At 39.1% G+C, this 21,987-nt stretch overlaps 1 protein-coding gene across 8 annotated transcripts in view; it reads right to left on the reverse strand.

Annotated features, from left to right (window-relative positions):
- plch1 (phospholipase C, eta 1) overlaps nt 1-21,987 on the reverse strand; it is a 155,918-nt gene that overhangs the window by 63,257 nt on the left and 70,674 nt on the right. For 7 of the 8 annotated variants that reach the window (XM_072572635.1, XM_072572633.1, XM_072572632.1 and 4 more), the window contains 3 exons: nt 15,180-15,350; nt 10,125-10,218; nt 5,991-6,194 (listed from right to left, as the gene is read on the reverse strand). In XM_072572635.1, the coding sequence (XP_072428736.1) occupies nt 5,991-6,194; nt 10,125-10,218; nt 15,180-15,350 (469 nt within the window). Of the gene's footprint in view, nt 1-1,737; nt 1,860-5,990; nt 6,195-10,124; nt 10,219-15,179; nt 15,351-21,987 lie in introns of those variants that run through there. The other variant, XM_072572636.1, reaches the window with a different exon arrangement.

Below are 21,987 nucleotides of genomic sequence, written 5' to 3' on the forward strand. Positions count from 1 at the left end.
GCAGGATCACAGGTCAAACAACAGGCCAGCACAGAATAATTAATAGGAAAATGATTGACAGAGATGAGGAGGAATTTCTGCCCTCGTATTTTTGTGTACCTCTGGAATTCTTATCTAAGAGGGCTATGGAAGCTAGGTCCTTAAGTATATACAAGGCTAAAACAGATTTTTAATGTGTAGGGAATCAAGTGTTATGGAAAAACACAGGAAAGTGGAATTGAGGCTTCTCAGATCAGCTGTGATTTCATCAAATGGCAGAGCAGACTCGGGCTGAACAGTGTCTTTCTGCTATGTCCCATGGCCTTTATGGTCTTGATCACTACTCTATAACTTGGGGCAAAAATTATGGAAGGAAATAACAGCTCATTAGCATCCCTTCCCAGCTGAAACCAGATTCAATACAAGCCTTTCCCACAGTCATAATACACTATGGGTAAGACAACTTAATGTAGAGTGCCACTTTTACCCCTCAGTAGGGAGGATGTTCCACCCTCTATTGTTGCATTAAATTGGCCTAAAGCTCAGCAGTTCTGGCAGCATTAGAACTACAGTGCGAGGACTGCAGCCTGTCCCAGAATAAGAGCCCTGGTGATTCTAGATTGCCCTTGAGAAGGTGATCGTGAGCTGTATTCTTAAATTGCAGCAGTCCATTTGATGTTGGCAGACCCATAATTTTGTTAGGGATGAAGTTCCACGATTTGACCCAGCAACACCAAAGGAATGACAGTATATTTCCAAGAGAGAAAGTGAGGACTGCAGATGCTGGAGATTAGAGTCAAAGAGTGTGGTGCTGGAAAAGGACTGCTGGTCAGGCAGCATCTGAGGAGCAGGAGAATCCACGTTTTGAGCATAAGCTCTTCATCAGGAATATTTCCAAGCTAGAGTAGTGAACCACTTGGAGGGGAGCTTCCAGGTAATGGTGCTCTCCTTGTACTTGTGGTCACGGAGTTGCAAGTTGCTGTCTCAGGTTGACTGTGGCTCACAGGTGCTGCTCTGCACCAACATATCCTGTTCATGTGGCCATCTCTCCTGGCAATGTCCTCATCCCAATCCTTATCTCCATCCTCAGAACATCATTGTCAGTCCCCTATTTCAATTTGTCCCATTATCAGCTCACGCTGTGAAGGACATAGCATGCCACAATGATGCAGGATGGCCTTTCTGGACTATGTTGCAAAATCCAACCACAGCTGTCAAGTATCAAAACCTTAACATAAAGAGACCTATGGTTTCTTTCACAATGGCCCTGGTGGAAACATGAGTAGCATTGGATCTTCATTCCTAATCAATGTGAGTTTTGTAAAGCTGTTGTGAGCCATTGTTAGCAGAGGTATCCCCTCTCTCCCAGCTTCCATTTCTATCTGGGCTGAAGACCATGGAAAGAGGCAGGCACCTGTGAATTTCCCAGTATATAATTGTCATGGCAGCTCCCAGAATATCTGGCTCAGACATCTAAAATTTGGCATCAATAATCACATATAATTTGAACTTTCAGGAAATAGAAGCTTTTTCTGTCACAAACATCACAAGCTGCTGTTAGGAGGCTTTCAAAGGCAGTGTTCCCAATTAGGATGGAATTGTCACCCAGTCATTATAAACACAAGTCCACCTCTATCATATAGCAGTTTGGACATGATGGAGTGGGACATTCTTAATTGGCACCTACACTGTCTTTAAGACAGTTGAAGAAAGTAGCAGCGATGCTTATGTAACAAGTGTTTCATCATTTGCCTGCACCTCCTTGGTAGATCATGTCCTGTTGTGCAACATTGCTTGCTGAAGATGTTCTTATTACTGCCTCCTCCCAAATAGCCTTCATAACATCATCGAGGTCACAATGATTCCAGTGACTGTGTTCTCTGTGTTAGCTCTGTAAGCACATAATCTGTTGGGAATGTCAGAAAGATAATGCAAGGTGTCACAAAGCTGGTCCTTTTTTAAAAAAAAGCTGTTCCTTTTCTCAAGGATACTGTGTTCTTGGATTTTCTCAGAGGGGTGATGAAACAGTCCAGGCTTCTAACCGACTGGTTTGGTACCAAGATGAAAGGGTTTACTGAGAGGCCTTTTTGTTTACACATAAACAGATGAGATTTTAGGCCAAAGCTTTTATGTTTTAGAAGTGACCTGTATAATGAAAGGGGAGTGGTGAGTTCTGAAAGCTGAAGTCTTATTTTAGTCAGTTCAGCTGTGGGCTGTGTGGAAACAGGCTGCTAGACTCTCTCTCCTTCTGCCTTTCTAACTTCAACCTGTAATTCTATGTTTCATTTTTACTGTGTTTCAGGGGGCTTGTTTATTGGGACTGTTGTGCATATTCGGAACAGCATAATTAAGTCTAGTTTGGACAGACTGAGTGCTGTAGGTATTCTATATCTGTTCTTTGTGTTTTATTCTCTAATTTTGTCCATAAATTTTTGTCTGTTTTAAAACCTGGTAGTCAAGCTAGCTAACTTACTCCAGGTAATTTTCACTGTACACTTATTGAACCAAATTGCAACGTTACGGTCTGGGCTGCCTGCTTAAGAATGTTTTGAGTAATCTGGCCTAGTCCATAACAAAGGTTAGTGAATGAATTCCTGAGCTTTCACATCAATCACGATGTTATGTCCTTACTGGAGGCTTCCCAAGGGGATAATGAGGAGTGCTGAAGTTGGTGACCTTATCTAATTGCACGGAGAACAAGCAAAGGATTTACGCTACATTGGGAGTAGATTTTTTTCTAGTAACCCACCACGAAAGGCCTTTTCCCAAAATTGGGGCATTGTTACAACAGCCCCTTCGATTGGTTTAGAATCAAAGTTTACTCTGTCCCCAAAGAAAAAGAATAGTAACTTGCTTCACTGACTTGTCTAGGTCCAGTCATTTTGTGTAGTTATTGTGCAGTTGACTTTTGATTCGATACGGCAAAGTTCCAATTTCCTGTTCACGTGAATGACTTATGGGTGGTTCCTCTGATGCATGAATTTGGCACCATCTTTCATGGGTTTTTTTGCCACTGTCCTTACGGCTCCATGACCTTTCAGATTGCTCCCACTTTGGTTGAGCCCTTTTACATCATGATTATTGTTTTTCAGAGTCCAAGACTTTGGAAATGCCCATGCTCTTGTCGATTCTTCACCCTCTCCATGGAGAGACCAAAGCTAGCATGACTGTTTCATTCTCCAATCTCAGCTCCCTCCTATTCATTATGAGGTCCTAAACTACCAGCTATAACTGTTCCCTATTCCCTTAGTACAATGATGTCCATCACAGACTTGAGTTGCCCACTTTCCCCAGGACTCTTTGGACTGATTAACCCTTGATTTGCCCCTGACCATTACTGACCAAAACCCCAGTCCTGACCATGACCCATCCCATCAGACTGACTTGGCAAAACAGTCCTGACTGACCATTTCCCATCCAGATTGATGTTTATATAGCATCACGACTGACTTATTGGTAATCCCCAAACTAGCTTCACTTAACTGATACGCCTGACCGTGGCCCAAGCACTCCATGGACTCTGATAGAATCAAGTGCCTGTTCTGATCACGGCTAACACTCTGGACTGTAAAGGGATAAGCACCTTGGCGGACTATGGCAGTACCCTGAGAAATGAGAGTCCACCCTCACTTCAGATAAATCTATGGAGCTGTATATAAGGAGTGTGTATGTCACAGAAGTTCCTGTTGTATGTTGCAGCTCAGATATTGATATAGCACAACTCAACACAGTAACATGTCCATATCCTCTCTGACTGACAGATTACCCATTCAGCGCTCCTCCACCAGTATAGTTGCCTCCTTGTAACTGAACATTCAAGACCTTGTGTGTTAAAATGCAATGTAAGCCACACAGAAGCTGGCAACCTGTAACTCAGTGTTAAAGTCAGTGTGCACAAAAGAAAGCCATTGACACACAGGCTGGATGCATTCAGTAAGTACTAAAGACAATAAGTGCTAGCAAAACAAGCTAGGAGCCAAAAGATGCCTGTGCCGATGTTAGTGCAAATGTATTCTATGTAAATACATTAGATGTATAACTGTATAAGTGCAGAGAATGACCTGGAGAAGAATGTAGTCACAGGTGTCTGTTAGCTTCAAAATCAAGTGTTGAAGGCTTTAAATAGTGGGTGAATTTCTCTGACAACAGGCATGATAATGTGGTGAAGGGCTGGTGGTTTGTGATGTCAAATTTTGGCGATGAAGAGTTGAGGAGAATAGTAGCCATGCAGAAGAAGCAGTTGCATGATGGCCAGCACAGACATTCGACAAGCAGCTTCGAGGTACCTGCTCTGTTTTACTTGTTGAACTTTTGCATATCCAGCTTCTCAATGGAGGAAAGGAGAATTGGAAGTGTGAATAGGACAAGTTGAGGTATTAATGACACGCAGATACATGAAAATAAGTCAGTCAGAAGGTGAACTTCTGAAGTCATCATCTAAAGCTTGAAGGCAAAGTTGTGAGAGCTTTTCTTAATGTTGAGAATTCATTTTTCGTTCTCACTCCATTTACATATACACAGAACACACTTCACTTGCCATTTCTCTAACTACACCTGGAAGGAGACCTTTCTGCCCATACATCCTGAAATGATGACTGAAACAGATTCAACAGATTTCAAAGGGAATGGATAAATACTTGAATGAATAAAGGATATATGAAAAGGAAAGAGGAATGGGACTAGCTGGACAGCCATACAAAATCATATATGAAACAAACAATTGAGCCTGGAATTTGATATGAGATTGCTGCACTTCCAACAGATTGGTGAAAAGTGTAAGGAGACATTGGAAAGATATGATACATGTGCACTGTGCAAATCACGTTTAGTAAAAAGTTACTCAACAGATATATTTATTGGAATTGCTAAGGTGACAGAATGAATGAGATGCATCTAGTTCACCTTCTACCACTTTGGTAATCCTGTATTACAATGTTAAAGTAGTTATTACCCAATCATAGCAAATAATTTCAATTACTCAATAATAGATTTCCAAATGACACAGGGAAAGCCTAGTTGTAGAAAACTTTGAGAATCTTACATTCAAATATGCCCTTCCCACCCCATCTACTCTCAGCATGCTCCACTTAAAATATTGTGGTGAAAATTATTCTTTTACAGATTTCCAAAATGTTATTTTCTGAAAGAAATCAATCTCACTTATACTTGAATGACTCAATCTTTACTGCTTCCAAAATCTCCCTATGGAATCTATTTCTTGAATTGTCCAAACACTTTCCGAAATATTGTTTTTACAGATTAGTTTTGAATTTTCTCCAATAGGCTGTATCCTCTGATGCTACTTTTCTGAACAAGGTGAAATAGTTTACCATGGTGTATATTATCTAGTCCATCTAGAATGGTAACTTAGCATTCAAACCACTTCTCTCAAGATTGTTGTTTTCTAATTAGAACCTGTCCGATTTACATAATTTATAAAATTCTAACAATTGGTTCAGCAGTAAGATCTATTTTAGGAGGCACCCTAGACAAAAAGTTCCTCCATCATTAAAGCTGGAGCAGATATGGAAATAAACGGGGCGGCATGGTGACTCAGTGGTTAGCACTGCTACCTCACAGCGCCAGGGTCTCAGGGTTGATTCCAGCCATGGGTGACTGCCCGTGTGGAGTTTGCACATTCTCCCCGTGTCTGTGTGGGTTTCCTCCGGGTGCTCCAGTTTCCTCCCACAGTCCAAAGACATGCTGGTAAATTGCCCATAGTGTTAGTCACAGAAATTTGCATACATGAGGATCAGTGGTTGGCACAACATCGTGGGCTGAAGGGCCAGTTCTGTGCCGTACTGTTCTATGTTCTATGTTATGTGCATGAGTCAGAGGGAAATGGGTCTGGGTGGGTTACTCTTCGGAGGGTCGGTGTGGACTGGTTGGGCTGAAGGGCCTGTTTCCACACTGTAGGGAATCTAATCTAATCTAAATCTGTCGCTGGAAAATACAGTGTTGATGGATTTACTACTCTTCTCAGAATGCTAATATTGTAACTTTATAACTACCTTCCACACAGCGACACCCAGCTTGCAGCACCCAGGAATACATTTCCACCTTGGACTGGGAAAGGAGTTGATCCCCTGTCAAGTAAGTGTTGTGCGATGAAGCAATGAAGTAGTTGCACAGTGGCTGATCCATATCCTGATTTACATCATAGTGCAAAGGATTAAATATATCACCTGCAGGACTGCGCATGAAGTTGGTAAAACCTAGATGCAAAAGGAGAATTAATAAACCAGGTAAAAGTAGGTTTGTGTGACAATACTTCTATTCAGACAGATCAAAATGTAACATTTTCCCGTAAAATTGAACCTATTAAGTTCAATAGCTTATTTCTTAAAAGCCAGTCAGGAGTATAGAATGTTGTAATCATACAAAAAGTTAATCAGTTTAAATATGTAATTGGGAATCTCAAATGTCTGAAACACTTTTATATATGAGTTCAGGCAAGTGGTATTCATCCATTACTGCATAGTTGTAGCATTGTGTTGCTTCTCTAGACCTTCAAACCTGAATCCTTACTTATTGTGCTGAATGAAAGAACATTTACTGGCTTTGACTTTACAATATTCATGAATAGGATACATTACACTGATATTGGAGATGGTATTGCCTGCTACTAAATTGATCTTTTGAGGTTGTGCTGCTAGTAAATCTGCAGTGTGAATAGGCGTAATTTTGAATAGGAGAAAAGGAAATACCATCCTTTTGAAAGACTTGCAAGTAAGATATTGTACAAAAAAAAGCAAAAACACTGCAGATGTTAGAAATCTGAAACACAGAAAATACTGAAGAAACTCAGCAGGTCTGACTGCATCTGTAATAAGAAAGAAAGCTAATGTTCGGAGTCCAATATGACCCTCCTTCAGAGTCCTGATGCTACTGGACCTGTTGATCTTTGTGTTTTCTGTATTCAATAAAGTTTAGTACCATGTCTATTGATACTCCACTAAAATCCAACAAACAGCTCTGTACATTTCAGCTGTCAGAGTGAAAATCTCAAATGGCCTCAACACATTTTTACAACAATTTGCAAGTTCTGTACAGATTTTTCAGGATCGGAACAATAGGTTGTCATTATCACAACAGAATAGAAATTGCAGCACAAGACGTAGCTATTTTAGCCAAATATGTCTGTAGTAACTCCAGCCATTTATTTTCAGTTTCCACTCCCCTTAATAGTTTTGAGTTTACCAGTCCAACTGCATGCCTCTACGTTTTGTTTTGGTCTTTAGTTTTCATAATTTTTTGTTTGTGCACTATAGTTCTTTCAGTGGCTATCATTTTCTATGTCCAAACACACACTCAAAATAATATGAAACAATTAGGATTCTCCAATAAAATGTATTTGTTTAATTAAGATATTTTACTTTGCAAAATTAAGTGACAACTTTACATTAAAAAAATAACCTTATGTAAAAAGCATCTCAGGATATGCCACAATTTTGTAGTCAATGAAAGACGTGCAATCGTAATCGTAATGTTCAGGAAATTTATGTTGCTAGTACTCTGTATGGAATAGATTAAATTGTAATTGCAATCATCTTTCTTTTTAACAATTTCTTCTCCCTTCAAACTCTGACTCCAAGAGAATTTGAATGTGCCTTCAGCTTTAATAAACAATCATGTCCCTTCACAGTTAAAAGCTCTTTCGAATTTGTGACTTCGTCATTGCACTCTGAAAGCTTCAGCTCATACCATAAAAGTCACTAACTCAGATGTGAGCTTCAATAATCCCAGAGACACTAACAGACAGTGACATTATCCTGAGGTTGTAACATAACACAAAATAGTACATTCAGAGAAACATTTTGTATTATTGGTGCTTAATGGGATTTTTCTGAGTTCTAGATGCTGAAATTAATTTCCCTGAAATCCTTATGCTTATTAATATTATTTGAAATTAATATAGGCAGCAATTGTAAATAATATTTGAACTACATATTAAATCAGCCAGTAGATGGCATACTTTAAATTCAAAGTTCAAATACACATAGCCAGATTTTTCACCACAGATCTGCTTTGATATGAAAAGCCCTGTTAGACCCAAATATTGCTCTCAGGAGGCAGAGTGGAATAGAGGCAGATGCTATGTAGCCCAAAAACAGGGTAGGGGAGGGGTGAGCTGATTAGAAGATTCATCTTAGTTCGCTGGTATTTACTTGTTTTAGATTTTGACCTTCCTTCCAGCCACCACCTCTCACACATACCTTGGTCCCTCATTCTTCACATTCCCTCCTCTCTCCCTCCATACTCCCAACCTAATATCCACTAAACCTTAGGAGTGGTGTGGAGGTGAAAATAGAAACTAAAAATCCCAACGTAACCCAACTGAAATCCTTATAGACGTGATAGTGAAAAATCTCTCATTTAGGAAATCTATTCAAAGCTTTTAAATCTCAAGTGGCTCATCTCTTCTGAAAATAAACTCTGTTCATACCCCATGTCAAAGACAGCAAATTCTTTAATAGTCTCTTTAAAATAATAGTCTCTTTAAAATAACAGTATTGGAGAATGTTAATAATGACTACTGATAAAACTGCATACTTTTTGTCTCCGTCAATGAAGGCAGTACAGCAGAGGAATATTTTTTAAAAATTACCAAAGTTTCAGTCTGTTCTTTTCATGTTTATTGAATAGGGAGTTTTAAAAACTTCAGATTATGACACTCTTATTTCCCTTAACAACACTTCAACAGCATTTATATCTACGGTATAGATTTGAGACTCCCACAGTTTGGGTTAAAACTCTTGCAACAGCCAAAATGGAATCCCCTTTGACTTGGCATTAAGGTAAAATAACTCTACTGAGTTTCAGATTTCTTCCTGTGTGAATTAAATTTGCTTATAGTCCTTGCCAGCAAAAAATTGAATGTCAGAAATGCGAGCAATACTGCCACATCTAGTTCCTGTTTAACATTTTTAAAGGTCTATGGAGTCTCCCAGACTCTAGGAAAATCCAGCTCAAAAGACCAATTCACCAGCAAATAAAGACAGGCTTCCCTTAACAAGTGCAGACTTGCACACATTACCATTGAGCAGAAATTAGTTCCATATCATCTACCAGGTCAAAACCATAATAAGGCAAAAGCAAATGACAGACGCACAATAAAGGGTCAAACTTCTGGTCTCCGGATCATCAGAGATCGGATATATGATATGGAACCCGAACAAGGTACCTAAGTGGAAATTCAGATGGGATTTTCGACTTCCAATGGGCCATTTCCCTGCTCTTTGGACCCTCTGAATATCTCTGAGCTAAAGTTCACACAGTTTTGCAGTATTTACACAGGGAGTAATTCAGGAAACTTTAGACAGGTTGAAATCCAACATCAGAATAATTATAAAATTGACCTCCAATAACTACACTGCACCCCCAACCACCCGAGTAACTCAACTATCTCCCCCAACCTGACCACCTCCTGACATATCCATTGCATCTGATTACTCATCCCTTCCACCCAACTAGTCCCCACAACCAACCCAATCACCGTTCCCAACGTAACCCAACTGAAATCCTCATCTGACATGTGTACACACTCCTCCAAGTCTTCATCTATCTATTCATAAGCACTCAAACTGGATCTTTGTACTTATCATATGGTAGCTAGGTGTAAGTATCTTCCTTCAACTCCCTTCTGCTTCCATATTGTTCCTGATAGATGTTGTGCATTTCTGGGGAAGCTGGGCTCCAAAGACACTGGTTGAAATGCATAGCAGCATCAAGTCAAGGCAATTTGTGAAGGTAATGGCAATCTATGACCATACCTCTGTTCAAAATATTTATGCCCTTATCTTTGCTACAATTATTATCAAAACAGTTATCTCAAATGCTGATTTAACTAAACTGATTAATTTACAAAAAAAATTAAAATATCAACATTTTAGCATGACAACATGTTTTTCTTTGCATAAAGAAGGATAAAATTATGTGATGCAATGAAAGTGTGAATAATTTTCATAGTATTTAAAGCATTTCTAGTGTTATTTAATGTTAAATTAGTAAAAGACCCAGATTATTCAATCAGATCGAGGGGGATAAAAACTCACAGAATAAAATATTTGGCAAAATCCCGTGCCATTAATGCTAAAGCAAACAGCAAAATAAAATACATTTAAAAAGTTAATTATTCAATTTACCTTCGACACCTAAGACATTTTGTTTCTTGTTTTCCTCAGAGACTTCAAACTTCCTGATAATTTCCATACAATATTCTAATGTCACATTTGTCATCTGTGCAAAGAATAAATATGAGTTTAGGACTTTCATTTGAAATTAAAATACACCATTGACCTGACAAACATATGATGAGATAGACTTAAACTCTAATCTGATTGTATGCAGTATGGACTAAGTACGAGATAACTCCAATCAATTTAATTCCATAAAGTTTGAATATTTTAAGCATGAACATAGGGCTATTTTTGTTTTAAAAAAAAGTTTATTCTTTCAAGGACATCAAAGTCATTAACAAAGTGAATATTTGTTATTCACCCCTAATTACTTGTGAACTGTGAGGCCTGCTAGGTTATTTCATATGCTAGTAAAATCAACCACATTTCTGTGAATCTGGAGAGTACATAAAACACACCAAGTAAGGGCAACAAATCCAGTTCTACGAAAGACAGTAGTGAATCACAGTTGGGTTTCCACCACACATTTATAATCATCATTGCTAAGACTAGCTGTCAATTCCATGAATTTAAATTAATTATCTCATTGCAATAGTCGGGATTTGAACTCTTGTTTCCAACATTTAATTTGGATTACTAGTCTAGTAACATAAACCACTATGTCACTAACTCCTCTCTGAATTGGACAAGCCTCTGAAAATAGGTCTTGCGGTATTGACATACAATTAATCCACAATCATTCATTGCAATATAGGTTTCACAATTCTCTGCTACCACTTGATTTGAGTGAGCTTTGCATCCTGTCAATACTAAATTGTGCCATTCGTTGGCTGAACACACGAACTGAGAGCCAATATAATGTGTATCTAGTACCAATTAAACTTGCAAACACTTTTTAAAAGAGCTTGTATGTTTTAAAGTGGCTGTGTACTGTGAACGGAGAAGGTGCCATGACTTGTGGCTGAAGAGAATAGGATTGGAAAAAAATGAGGAGTGGGCAAAGACAGAAGTCCTCAGAACAGAAAGGTCACTGGACCTGAAATGGTAACTCTGTTTTCTCTCTACAGATGCTACCAGACCTGCTGATTGTTGCAGCAATTTCTGTTTTGGTTTTTGTTTCTGAGTTCCAGAATCCACAGTTCTTTTGAATTTTTGTTTAATGGGGACTAGGCTCCAGGTTTCTTGAACACTGCACTGCAGACTTTGAGGAGATGGAAAGGATGAATGTCCTCTATCTGCAGGCAGGGGAGAGAAACACTCATGTTATATCACTCATGTGGTGCCTACGTGTGTGTTGGGAGAGTGCAGCAACCAAGCCTTTTTCCTATGCCAGTCCACAGACTTTCTCGTCCTCTCTGCTGAAGAATGAATCACAAATATGTTCCATCAGAAGGAACTATTGTCCTCAATTGCAGGATGCAGTTTATTCCATCTCAGTAACTATACACAGTATCGTTGTATTAACTTTTATGGATATTAATTATTACTAATGAGAGGTAGGTAAAACATATGTATTTCATGAGGACACTGGGCTAGATACCAACTCCAATTGCCTAAACTGCATATGATTACCCAAATTACCTGATCTGATGGATGCTTTGCCCAGTGGTTGTGTTTTATATATATAAGTTTCAGCTTAGTTCAGATTAATTCTTTCATATCAATCATTTTATCCAACACTGCAGAAATCTCATGAAAGGAGTTTGGACCTCAACAGCCTACGGACATTCATACCAGGAGTCAAGACCCGACAACCTGGATGCAATACTGCAAACCGTTAATGACCTCCCTTGAGTAGTCAAGATTAGTGACTGCATTCTAAAATGCTATTTCATCAGCCATTTTTCCCAAATCACCATACTTTCTAACAAAGTCTCTTCATCAGGCCTCAGAATTGCTGTTTAAAAGCTTTATCTCACTTTCACATATTTAGCACTGCTTCAAGCTTCATATTCAAATCTCACAGATTGCACACTGCCAGTTATTCAACCATGGCCAGCATAAACAGGTTGGAACATTATATAACACTCACTGATACATAGCATCATTTGTGCAAGACAGGGTGATTCACAAGTGAATATAGTAGGAGCCAGCCCATGGAAGGCTGATGAACCTGCATATCCCAAGCCCATGGAGAAGACAGTGCTCACCATTGTTGGATAGATATTGCTGAGGCCTTGGCCAACAGTAAGGCTGAAAAGATTGAAGATGATGGTATTTGCATAACTAATCTTTCTCTTGACTTATATCTGACTTCCTCAGCATCTGTTCCCTTCTTATATACGAATAGCACATGCTGTAAGCATGAACCCCTTATTATCTCCCCATCCCCAAGGTATAGCCTTACATTTGAGTACATTCCAATATCCAAGAAATGCGGCCAGGCAACAGTTGAGGACACTATTGAGTGGTGAAACATCACCACTTGATTTCCCACTGCACCACCAGCTCCAGTGTTGACACTGTGTATAATTTAGAGAATAGCCTCAAGATCACTGTCACATGTGATGAAACACTGAACACAGGTGGGCTGCAACCAGTTGAAGGAGCACAGATATTGCAGATATTAGCTTGGTAAAGAGTGAAGTCACAAAGAAGGTTCTTTTAGACAATAGACAATAGGTGCAGGAGTAGGCCATTCAGCCCTTCTAGCCTGCACCGCCATTCAATATAATCATGGCTGATCATTCCTAATCAGTATCCTCTTCCTGCCTTATCTCCATAACCCTTGATTCCACTATCTTTGAGAGTTCTATCCAACTCTTTCTTAAAAGAATCCAGAGACTGGGCCTCCACTGCCCTCTGGGGCAGAGCATTCCACACAGCCACCACTCTCTGGGTGAAGAAGTTTCTCCTCATCTCTGTCCTAAATGGTCTACCCTGTTTTTTAAGCTGTGTCCTCTGGTTTGGCACTCACCCATCAGCGGAAACATGTTTCCTGCTGCCAGAGTGTCCAATCCTTTCATAATCTTTTATGTCTCAATCAGATCCCCTCTCAGTCTTCTAAACTCAAGGGTATACAAGCCCAGTCGCTTCAGTTTTTCAGTGTAAGGTAAGCCCGCCATTCCAGGAATTGACCTCGTGAACCTACGCTGCACTCCCTCAATAGCCAGAATGTCTTTCCTCAAATTTGGAGACCAGAACTGCACACAGTACTCCAGGTGTGGTCTCACCAGGGCCCTGTACAGCTGCAGAAGCACCTTTTTGCTTCTATACTCAATTCCTCTTGTTATGAAGGCCAGAGGATTGAAATGATGACTAATGGTCAACAGAAGAGTGTTGATACATATTCACCATATAACACATTCATACAGCTAAAAGTCCTTCAGTCAGTGTCAAGTATTATGAAGGAGTTGTGAACCAATGTGGGAATACAGCTTTCTGTAGAATGAGGGATCCATTATTTTAAACATGAAATGGTGGCCAATGTCATCCATGTACTTGTGGAACCAATTATGATTCCGTACCTTTTAATGCAGCAGATACCCTGGACTCAATTTTTCCCCTCCCTGGAAACAGCAAGAAATATTTTGAGAAGTCAAATAATTGAATGAGTGAGTTGGTCCAGGAGAAATTCTCTCTTTCTCATCACTACAGCAAATTTTTGTGCTGGGTATAAAGGTTGGTGAGGACATTTTTGACACTCCATCAACTAATGTCTTTAAGCAGTCAATTAATAGCTACTTAAGAGCTTCAACACACCACTGGCTCAATTATTGGCCTATTTGGCAGGTGAGGCAGGTGACTGGATTCTTGCCTGCAAAACCAAGGTACAGATTGTTCTGTTATTATATGTGTTTCATTAACACGAATGACGAATTGGGGACACTTTCTGAAATGTAAACTTTTAAAACATGATTACATCGCCAACACTTTAAGCACTGTTTCTAAAATGTGATTTTTCTAGAATGTGGGGTTGCACAAGAACACAACCATCGCATTTTAGAAGAACTACGAATAATTTGTCTCCTGTTTTGTGGAGAGGGGGCCCTTCATTAACTGTAATCTGAGGCCAATTAGGGCAAGGATGGAAAGGGAGTAGCCACTGAAAGCAACCCCATAGTACTTCCCTCTGATCCCCTGACCCTCCCCTTCCTGGAATCCCTATTCTGTGAGATTCAGAAGAAAGTGACATATCTTCCCATCTTGGATCCCTTGAAATCTAAGCCTCTAGCAATGACTTTTAGGACTCTCTACGGAAGCCAGCAGCTTTTGGAAAGTTGGGGATTCAGTCTAAAGACCTGTGCTTTTCTAAGAAGCGTGTCAGTCAGTTTGTAACTAGCTCTTTGGGGGTTGAGCCAGTGAGCTTTCTCATTGATGGAGGGAGAGAGCCAATTGCCACTGAATATGCCTGACTGAGCTTCTACAGAATTAAATCTCAGCCCCAAAATCTGAGTACTACAGTGGAAGCAAAGACTCCTCTCACATAAAGTCAGCTTGCAATCTGGATTATAGTCTGCAAAGCGTTTTGCAGGGTGTCACCATGGTCCAGCAATATTCATTCCATCAGATTACTAGAATTGTTGAAATTCTGTTACAGATGAGTGGTAGTGGCTCCTGCTTCCCTCTCAAGAAGACAATAATCCCCCTCACACCCTGACCACTCCACTATTGTTGCCCATGCCTGGACAAGTCTAAAACTGAGCAATATAGACTCAGATCTGCTGCAGATCTCCTCCAAGACTAGCTGCAATCTCCTCCACTAAAATCTGGCAGCCTTTTACCACTTGTACCACAGTCACTAGGGACCATTTCATAGGCATTCTAAGGCAAACAAAGGCACTCAAGGACTGCACATATGTGATTAATTGATTTCTGCATTATCATATTTAATTTTGAAATTTGGTTTGAAATTTTTATTTCTTGTTGACTGCTAATGTTGCATTTTGATGAGTGCTTCATGTGCACCCGAGACAAAGAGAAACTGTTTAGGTTACCTCCTCGCTTCAGTTTTCTCTTTCTTACCATGCTCCTTAGCAGCTTGCTGAATAGCTGGAAGCAGCTCAAAGTTTATGCAGTCTTAAATAAAGTTTAAACGTACACAATGCTTAGCCAACTTACCTTTTGTTCCAATTTGAGAAACTGAGATAGTTCTTCCACTGTTAGATAGTCTTTCCTGTCACTGTAAAACTTAACAAGTAGGAAGAGATCCCGTCGCAAAGACATCATCTTATAAAACACAGAGAACTCTTCAAGATTTAATGTGCCCTGATTCTCATCTGTGTCAGCTTCCTATGAAGGAAAGAAAAATAAAATAAAAGTCCTCCCATTTTCTAGTGTAGTTAAAAACAAAGACTTCGAGTTATGAGTCAGTACATTTTTTGATTTCCTTTTTCTGAAGACACTTTTGGATATATTTTCATTTTTCCACAATAATCTGAACTGCTTGTTTTCACCCCACTCAACAACTACTTGCAATTATCATGTTAATTACAGTCAGTTTCCATGTTATGCTATTGGCTATTTTGATCAACAAGGTGAAACCATAAATTATTAATTTCAGCCAGTCTTCCTTTACCTTTCTTTCCTCATCTCCCAAAGTGGAACCGTGCACATCCTCCCTTATTATGCCATGCACAGAAGTAGGACACAAAAACAAATCCATTCTCAGCATCTATAATAGACAATTTAAATCTCTAGGACACAAAGCTGGCAATAAAACTGATTTTTTTTTGTTTACAGATTATCCCACGTGGACGGATTTCTCTTAGAACAGTTTAAATACTTTATAAATAAATTATTTTACTGTAAGTAATCACTTCACAAAAAAAGATGAATCATGTCAATGAATAAAGAATAACATAATCAGGAAAGCTGCCAAAGTCCTACGGACTCTCGGCTGCTCTCTCATTAGTGAGAGATGACATGTGGTGGATTAAACCAAAAGTTACCACACTTCAGGGGAAGGCTGAGAAAAATCCTTCATGGTAACCTCAGCTGATACTGTGTTGGATGCTCCTTGACTTGACTGAGACCTGTTGACAGCCACGATAAGCTCTCTGGCTTTGTGCCTGTACTCAATGGCATGACAAAACAGTAATTATATGATCTGGTATCTCTGGTTGAGGGGCTAAAGTGCTAAAAAGACAACACAAGCTAACACAAGAGATGCTGGGAGCAGCCAGTAAGCACAGAGCATGTGAATGTTATGAGAGAAAGAGCAAAGAGCCTAGAAAGCAGATTCATGCAGTGCAGCCTGAGGTGAAGTATTGAAGTACATAAGTATCCTGAAGTGCACTGGAGAAGTACCATAAGGGCTCTTAGAGGCTGTCACATATCAGGTGCAAATGTGCACAGATGTTAGGTGCACATGGTAGTTCCAATCGAACGTGTCCTAGATGTTAGTGCTTAGTGTCCAACATGAAGGCCTTTTGGAGTAAGTGGCATGTTAAAGAACTTGCTCTGTTTTTCACACTGAGCAAGTTTGTATAGCAAGTTTCATTAGATCACAGTCACAACATTCATGTGGTGAGATGGACTGTTAACAAGGTGTTTAACAAGCAATAATGAGCATCAAATTGCAACTTGCCACTGCTAGCAAGAATCTCACCATGCTGCTTGAGAAAAGCATACACAGTATGGCGAGATGGGTCTCACTGAACAACCCAGCCCATTTCTACCATTCATCTCACCACAGCCCACAACATTCAGAGCTTAATAGGATTCTTCCCATAATTTCTTAAAACTGACAATAAAGTGCTATTTGCCTAATTACAAACAGTTTAAAATAGTGACTGTAATACCAGTAACCCAAAATACTCAATTAGCTTACTGCTGTTTAATCACAATCAGACCTTCACTGTTCAAATGGTAAAACCTAATTCTAGGCATTGCATTAACTGAGCACTGTTGTATGACTTAAAGGTCAAATTTCTAATGCATTTGTGAACAAGGTTTTGCAAAAGTGAATTTATGAGCATAGCTATATCAAAGTCGCTGACAGTACCATTGTGGCAAAGTTGTCTTCTGTGACATTGTGTTAGCTCTTTTTTCACTTTATTGGGAATCAGCTGTGTAATTCTGTCATATTAATGATGCTATCGCTATCTGTGCTCTCTCTGCTTGTCATGCTTCATTAAATGTATAAAGGAATATGAGCAACTGATTCAGTTACTGCAGTTGTCTGTATCCAACATGCTAATTTTCAAAACATCTAAAATGTCCTTGCAATAGAAGGAAATTAATATTTTTTTCTCAAACATTGTCTGGCAACATGGTATTGATATACCTTTGAAAATATAGCCTCTATTGAGGGTAATAAATGCTTAATAAATAATTTAATTGACCCAAGCTACACTCCACCCAAACATGTAAAAAGTATAAAGAATGCCACCTGCGCATGAAGCTTTGCAGTTGTCTTTACATGGTCTTGAATAACATATGTCATGTTTTGGGGCACTTATCTAGACATTTTTCTCATTGAAAAGATTTGTAAAGAAGTGTTTAAACGCATTTAGCACAACATGCAATAGGCTAAATCGATAATTATGCATCATGATGTTTACCTATAGCTAAATTTTAAGCACGTCTTTTGAATTTTCTTGGTACGACGTACAAGCTTAGATTCCCTCCAGTGTGGAAACAGGCCCTTTGGGCCAACAAGTCCACACCGACCCTCCAAAGAGTAACCCACCCAGACCCATTTCCCTCTGAATGATGTACCTAACACTACGGGCAATTTAGCATGGCCAATTCACCTGACCTGCACATCTTTAGACTGTGGGAGGAAACTGGAGCACAGCCACGCAGACATGGGGAAAATGTGCAAACTCCATACAGTCACTCGAGGCTGGAATCAAACCTGGGTCCCTGGTGCTGTGAGGCAGCAATGCTAAGCACTGAGCCACCATGCTGCTCCAAATGCTTTGTAAATGCTTTGTATTCCTTGTGGTGAGTGTTTTCTGGTCCCTTCTAGCTATGGCAAACATATAGTTAAAAAATAGAGTCAGTGAGACATTACACAAGGTTGAACTGAATTAATTTGCCCATTTCTATTCCTTTGTATATCTACTTGTTGTGAAATAAAGAGGTGTGATGATATTTTAACCTGCCTCAACTCAGCTGTCTACCTTGCAAAAAATTTAAAAATGCATGCATGCCAAAAATATGAAGTGATTGAAAGTAAAACTTAGTCTAACAATTGGAGAAATTGATTCTGCTTTTATCCTTTAAGAACTATCAAATCATTAAAAGACCCTTAGTGAAAGTGGATTTTAGTTTTTTTTTTATAAAATGCCTTAAGCTTTTTTTTGGTAAATTATTGTCTTACAGTTGGTCTGATATCACTACACATAATGCCTATTATGTACTGGTTGTTTATAAAATATTAAACAAAACCTTTACATTTATTTAGGTCTTTGCTGATGATAAAATTATTAAATCAGTATCACAAGATGAACATGTATTTTTACCTCAGAGACACTTCAGAAAAGGATCATTGAACCCCTGCAGTGTGGAAACAAGCCCTTTGGCCCAACAAATCCATATCGAGCCTCCAAAGAGTATCCCACCCAAATCCATTCCCCAACCCTATTACTCTACATTTACCCCTGACTAATACACCTAAACCACACATCCCTGAACACTATGGGACAATTAACTTAACCTGCACATTTTTGGATTGTGGGAAGAAACCAGAGCACCCAGAGAAAACCCACGCAGACCCGGGGAAAACATACAAACTCCACACAGATAGTTGCCCAAGACTGGGATCGAACTCGGGTCCCTGGAGCTGTGAGGCAGCAATGCTAACCACTGAGCCACCGTGCCACTCATTATTTTACATTTCAAATCGATGACTTACATGAGGGGAGCAAAGGCACAGTAGCTGAATTTAGAGACGACACAATGATTGGATGGAAAGTGTGTAATGGAGAAGATAGAAAGAAGTTGCAGACAGATATTGATAGGTTAAGCGAGTGACCAAAAATCTGGTAGGTGGAATAAAATTGGGAAAATCTAAAGTTGTTCACTTTGGCAGGAAGAGAAGCAGAGTATTACTGATTGCAGCATTCGAAGGAACTGAGGGATTTGAATAATCTAGTGCTTATGTCACAAAACTTTAGTCTGCAGGTTAGCACTTAATCAAGAAGTTAACCTTTATTACAAGAGGAATTGAATATTCAATAAGGATGTCATCCTTCAGTTACAGGGCATTGGTTAAGACCACATCTCAAATATTGTGTGCAGTTTTGGTTTCCTTATTTAAGGAAGAATGTAATTTCGTTGGAGTCCTAGTTCATGATTCTCTCAAAGTTAACATGCAGGTTTGTGTGACAGTTAGGAAGGCAAATAAAATGTGATCATTCATTTCAAGAGGGCTAGAATTAGCAGACACTTAATGCTGAGACTGCATAAGACTCTCAGGTCAGACCACTTTTGGAATAATTTAAGCAGTTTTGGGCCCTGTATCTGAAGAAGGATATGCTGACATTGGAGGGAGTCCATAGGAAGTTTATAAGAATGATCCCGAGGTAACAGATTTGTCAAATGAGGATTCTAAGTGAGTGCTCTATGGTGTTTAGAAGATTTTTTTTTGGGGGGGGGGGGGTGTCTAATTGAAATTTACAGAATACTGAAAGGATAGAGTACAGATAGAGCAGATGTAGAAAAGAAAATAACAGCAATTTCTTTATATGACTTTATAACTTTTTTTTAAAAGGTATTGAAATAAAGACTTAATTAGGAACATTTCATTGTATGTTATACATGAGCAAAAAGCATTTTATCAAGATTAACTGATAAAAATTAGGGAAAAAAGCTCAATTCGTCATTAGTTCCCTGAAATCTCTTTCAAGAATGCTCCTACATACTTAAAACAGTCATAACATTTTTTAAAAATGAAAATAGTCTTTATTCATCACTTGTATTAAATTGTGATACATATGCAAATAACTTTACATTATATGCTTATAGTAAGTCTTCCTCCCACAGGATTTAATCTTTATGTAATATACTGAAACTCCATCTCAATTTCTGGAGTGTAGTGAAAACTGATGTATTCCATTTCAGATATCAGCCTAAACTGTCTGATGATTGATTTAATTTAATCTCTTGGCCTTCAACTATTTGAACTCCTACTGAATTACAGGCACAATTTTGTTCTTTCACTTTATGATGACTAGAGGTTCTGGTGATTTAGATCAAGTTCAGTTTTCAGGGAAAATTACAATCAAATTTTATTCAATGGAAAATGCAATAAGAGATTCTGGAATCACACTGGCTCACGATGTAATACATACACAGTTTGAATAGAATCTGTGCTTGGCACCAGTTTTAGATTCAAATAACAAGTGGATGCTTTGAATGAACATAAGTCTGTGTGTATGTCTCTTCCACAGCCATAGGCAAAGTAGTTTCTGGCAAATCAAGTTTATGCTCTGATGCTGCAAATTCTGTGACCCATAAGCAGAGCCATATTCTAAATAGTTGTGTCAAGTGAATGCAAAAAATGTCCATTCAAGTGTACAACTAAGTACAGAGAAGTGGAACTTAACTGTATTCCAGTAACAAATAAGAGAATGAATTCTTTCTCCACACTCCTTCTACTTGTTTACGTGCCTTATTTTTCTATATGTGTAACACCTTTAGCTGATTTGAGTGAATTTGATCATAAGCCAAACTGAAATTTCAATTATTTACAATATATATTGATGGCATGGATAATGCAGAAAAGGTGTTCCTCTTGACTACTGAGTCTAGCCTAAGGAAATGTGAACAAACTTAAAGGCCCAATGGTCTACTTCTGCTCCAATTACATAGGTTTGCGTGTTGGATGTTTTTGATTTAATAATAATCTATTGGTCACTGAGGGAACATTTTGAAAGGCAAAAGAAATTCCAGACAGATTCTGAGAACTTTGTCAGTATACGTTTGAGGTATTTAGTACATAATGTGACTAGAATAGCAATGCCATTTAGGGCAAATAAACTTCAAAATCATCAATACTGGAGAGAGGACAAATACAGTGTAAGGTGTTTAAGGCCTGTGGTAGACAATCAGTATCAGGGAAAAAAAATTGCTTACTACATATCATGAGTGGGACTTCAACATTCCAAAACATGCCAACTGCAAATATCTTAAGCAGGTAATCTAACTGCCGGTTTACTTTTGTTGTCTATTTGTTTATAAGCAATATCATTGACTCCTGAGGCAGGATTTTGTGTTTTGGATCAGGACCCAATATTGGGTCAAGCGGGTCCTCTATTCTGCATTGTTTAAAACAGTAAAGTGACAGTGATTTTCTCTGAATTTGCCAATTATAGAACATGCTTTAATTAGGATGGTGTGTGAGCTGTTGAAATTGAAGGGCAAATAGGAGATTCGCTAGTTGCAACTTGCCACTGCAGAACAGATAAAAGGTGCAATCAACTAATGTTGCTGCCTTTTCAGCAATCTGAATTCACAAATGCTGCCAGACCACCATTTATATGAGGATCTCATGGCCAGATCGGCAGGGAGGAGTTCAAAACCTGCCTGGAATGCTGCTACCCCTGTCTGATCCTGGAAAGCTGTCTCTGCAGCTAGCCTGTTCCTGACTCAGCAACCCAAAGACCAACTGGAAAATTCCAGGCAGCCTTTGACAATTGGCTTTATTTGTCCTTTCGCTTGCCCCCTCGTCCTCAATTTGATCTCTAGTAGAACTGCTTGGAAGCCGGACGGTGCCAGTAAATTGGCACATCAATTTACCTGTCCCCACCCTCCATTCTTGCCTTCACATTGGAGTAAAAAATCTGTCTCTGTTTTCCAGATTATACCATGACACCTTGTGCCATTTATCAGTTATAAAATACAGGCTGTTCCTTTGCTTCCGTGAGTGAAATGCCGTCTAATCGCTGCATCTGGAGCTAATTGTGGTATGTTTTTGCAC

This window comes from Chiloscyllium punctatum, chromosome 6, assembly GCF_047496795.1.
Source record: "Chiloscyllium punctatum isolate Juve2018m chromosome 6, sChiPun1.3, whole genome shotgun sequence".
NCBI lineage: Eukaryota > Metazoa > Chordata > Chondrichthyes > Orectolobiformes > Hemiscylliidae > Chiloscyllium > Chiloscyllium punctatum.